This window comes from Vavraia culicis (assembly GCF_000192795.1).
Source record: "Vavraia culicis subsp. floridensis unplaced genomic scaffold supercont1.94, whole genome shotgun sequence".
Taxonomy (NCBI): domain Eukaryota; kingdom Fungi; phylum Microsporidia; family Pleistophoridae; genus Vavraia; species Vavraia culicis.
In genome coordinates this window covers 1-3382 of record NW_007360697.1, presented here as the reverse complement: position 1 = coordinate 3382, position 3382 = coordinate 1, and the positions used below count along the sequence as shown (strand labels likewise).

Below are 3382 nucleotides of genomic sequence, written 5' to 3'. Positions count from 1 at the left end.
TTTGGGGACAAAGAGAAAGAGGCTGGAAACCACAGCGTTTTAGTAGGCGCGCTGCGCCGTCTTCTCAGAAAGTTCAAGGAAGCGATACTGGAGCCTATAGTATACCGCCTCACGACATGCCGGGTCGTAGTCGTGTTCTACACAACACTTTTTTTGTGTCATATGTTGAAAACGATCCGAAAAAAAAGAAAGGAATTTAGGGAAGTAGTGGTGGTTGACTTGTCAGCAGGCAATGAAACAGACGATTGATGCTGTTCTCTGCTGTCGGTGTACAACACGTTGATGAATGTTTTTTAGTTGTTTGACCTGTGAGAATGGCCCTCTTATCTTCGAGATGGAGTGTCATGTTCTGTGATGTTTATCTCACAGATTCTGCTTTACCATTGTTGAGCGATACTGTGCACGACCAGTAAAAGTATTTGTTCAGTTTGTTTGCGATTTGGTCCCTTGGTTTCATCGGCTTCTCTGTTTCGATCCTGACGCGTGGCATGAATTCTTACGTATTGGTTTTGTGTGTCTGTTCGTTAAGAACATACCTTTTTGCTCGCAGCGACATTGTTTTTTGCTGGGTGCCACATCGCTTTTTCTCTTACCGGGTTAGCCGCTATCGCAGCCCAGTTCGTACTTTTCCCGCTGAATGCGCTTTTATTCATCTCCACACACATACAACCAAGCAAGCGCACCGATTTTCTTTGAGTGTTTGACTGATCCTCTTGGTACTGCTCGTTCATACCTGGTTGGAGTACTGCCCCGTGGCCGATCCATCTTTCTCGCCATTTCCCGCTATTTCCCGCCAAAATGCGCACATAAGAGGTAAGCACAGGCCCGGCGTATGCCAATCAAAAAACTTTCAACCGACACGATCAAAATATTGCAGGCCCAGAAGTACGTCTTCGACTACACCAAGATACTGAAGGAACTGATCGAAAACTCCTTGGATGCCAAGGCAACACGCATCGTGATATGTGTGACCAAGAGCATAGAGGTATGTGATAACGGCACCGGAATGGAGTCCGAAATTGATTATTTCAAAACAACCAAGGAGACTGAGCTGGTGCTGGGCGGCATGAATACGGAGTACTACGGGTACAAAGGGATATTTCTAAGCAGCCTGCGGGACATCTGCGATTTGGTGATTGTCACGAAGCGAGACGATGAACAACTGGCGAGATGCATCGATTACAGGCACGGAACAATGCAAAGGATGGCAAGAGAGAACGGAACAACGGTGTTGATTAACAATCTGTTCAAGAATTCTCCTGTCAGAAAAAGTGCCTTGAAGCTCAAAGTACCAGAAATAGTGAAAATGCTCGAGGATTTTCTGGTTTTCCAGAATGTTTTTGTTCGTTTTGTGGTGAACGATAGGAAAATATTTGAAAAGCACGGCACCACGCTTTCTCAATTTGTGTCCGAGAATGGTCTGCACACGATTCGTGGAAAATCCTTTGATTTCCTTTACAGCCTGGACAGGCTAAAGAATCCGCTCATGTTAGTTGGCAAGCGCATCATTACGAATCAAAAGCTCGTAAAAAGACTTAAAACCACGCTCAGCCTGTTTTTTAAGGACAGAGTGTTCTATGTTCTGCTGTTGAAGGACGTTCAAGTCGACATACTATCGATCGACAAGCTCGAAGTTCTGCTCGATGACGATCTCATAGATGATATAATTGGCACGTTGGAGCTGACATTTAGCGATGCTCGCCTTTTTGAGCACAGTGACAAAGTGCTGGGCCAGTGCCCTCGCGAATCCACTGAGAAGAACGTTCAAATACACGGGCGTGAAGAGCAGATACACAAAAAGTTGCGAGTGAATGCCGGTGAAACGGAGAATAAAACGTTAATATGGGGAGATACCCTCGTCAATGTTTTCAAACCATCAATCACGGAAGAAGATAAAGAGGCGGCAAACTCGACGATGAATTTAGCATTTGAAGCGTCCTTCGATCCGAATTCAAGCGATAATAAGGAAAACGTACCGCAGGACAACCTAGCAATATACGAAATATTTAATAAAGTGGCGGTAAACGTTGATAAAGATATTCAGGTGCAGAAGAAGGACCTTAAAAACGTGAGGGTCATAGGACAGTTCAACCAAGGATTTATCCTCGGTACACTGAACGGTTACCTCATGATATTTGATCAACACGCGGTCGATGAGATCTACAATTTTGAAATGATCAAGAAAAACATAAAATTCAGCAAACAAAGCCTTCTCAAGCCAATCAATGTACAAGACAGCAGCATGCTCTTGTCGGACGATTCGTCCAGTCCGAACCGACTTGATCAAGCCATGCTCACCAACCTGAACAGGTTGTTTGAAATAAAAGAAAACAAGCTCACGGCATCACCTTCCTTCAACAAGCACCTGTTTAACATCAATGATTACATGGAGCTGGTTTCTACCGGAGAGGTGTCATCGCTCACCAATAAAATAGCATCCAAAGCGTGCAGAATGTCGATAATGATTGGTGATAAACTTAATATGTGCACAATGAATAGAATAATCTACAATCTTAGTGAGTTAGATAATCCATGGAACTGTCCGCACGGTAGACCAACATTCCGTGTCCTATATAAGCTGTGAGAGCGCGTATTAAATTATTTTCATTTCTTTGTGTTAATTCGTGTGTTGATTGAAAACAAGTAAACCAACTAAGCGGGTATGTCATCCAAAACTTGTGCCGTTACCTGTAAGTGAACCGTTTTTCGTATTCAATGCACCTCCATTTATGAGCAGTAGCGATGTGAACGGTAGAATAACTGAACAGGTCGTTCGTACTTCGTGTTAAATCTTCAGTTCAACACTTCCAGGTTTCATACGCAACTATTTCCGAACCGTCCTAGGTACTCGTACAAATGCCATTTATTGATCACAGTTGCCCTGTTGTTTGACCTTTTGTTGAATGGCAAGGCAATGAGCACACCTTACGGATGTTAGCAGTTTGTATTGAGTTGTTGCTTCTTTTCATTCCCTCAAATCATCCTTACACGTATGTTAGCGGAAATGGGAGCCTCTCCAAGACAACGAAGATAAATCATTCGTTTACTTCTTTATACTTGCTAATGCTGTTACATCGTGGTTTCTCGGCGTTACCCACGGTTCCCGAATGAAATTCTAAGAAAAGATGTAAAAGATGGGATAAGAGACAATAAAGAAAGACCTCATGTCCTTTTCATCATACGGATGTACACCAATCAACAGGACTGTGATAACGATTAATTGAGACAGTGGCACAGCACCGCTTGAGAGGCTAAGGCGAGTAGAGCATTCGCTACCCTCTTTCTGGTGGGAAGATTGATCAAAATAACTTACACCGCAACAAACCGTTCGATCTAATGGCAGGCTCGCCAAGATACTGCGGTCTAAATTGTAGATTCTGTG

At 43.5% G+C, this 3382-nt stretch overlaps 1 protein-coding gene across 1 annotated transcript; it reads left to right on the top strand.

The window, feature by feature from the left end:
* Positions 1 to 832: 832 nt before the first annotated feature.
* On the top strand, positions 833 to 2591 carry VCUG_02641 (uncharacterized protein; the record flags this gene model as incomplete). Its single annotated transcript, XM_008077458.1, has 1 exon — positions 833 to 2591. One exon carries the CDS (start codon positions 833 to 835, stop codon positions 2582 to 2584), a length of 1752 nt encoding a protein of 583 aa, XP_008075649.1. The 3' UTR covers positions 2585 to 2591.
* Between the last annotated feature and the right edge of the window lie 791 nt (positions 2592 to 3382).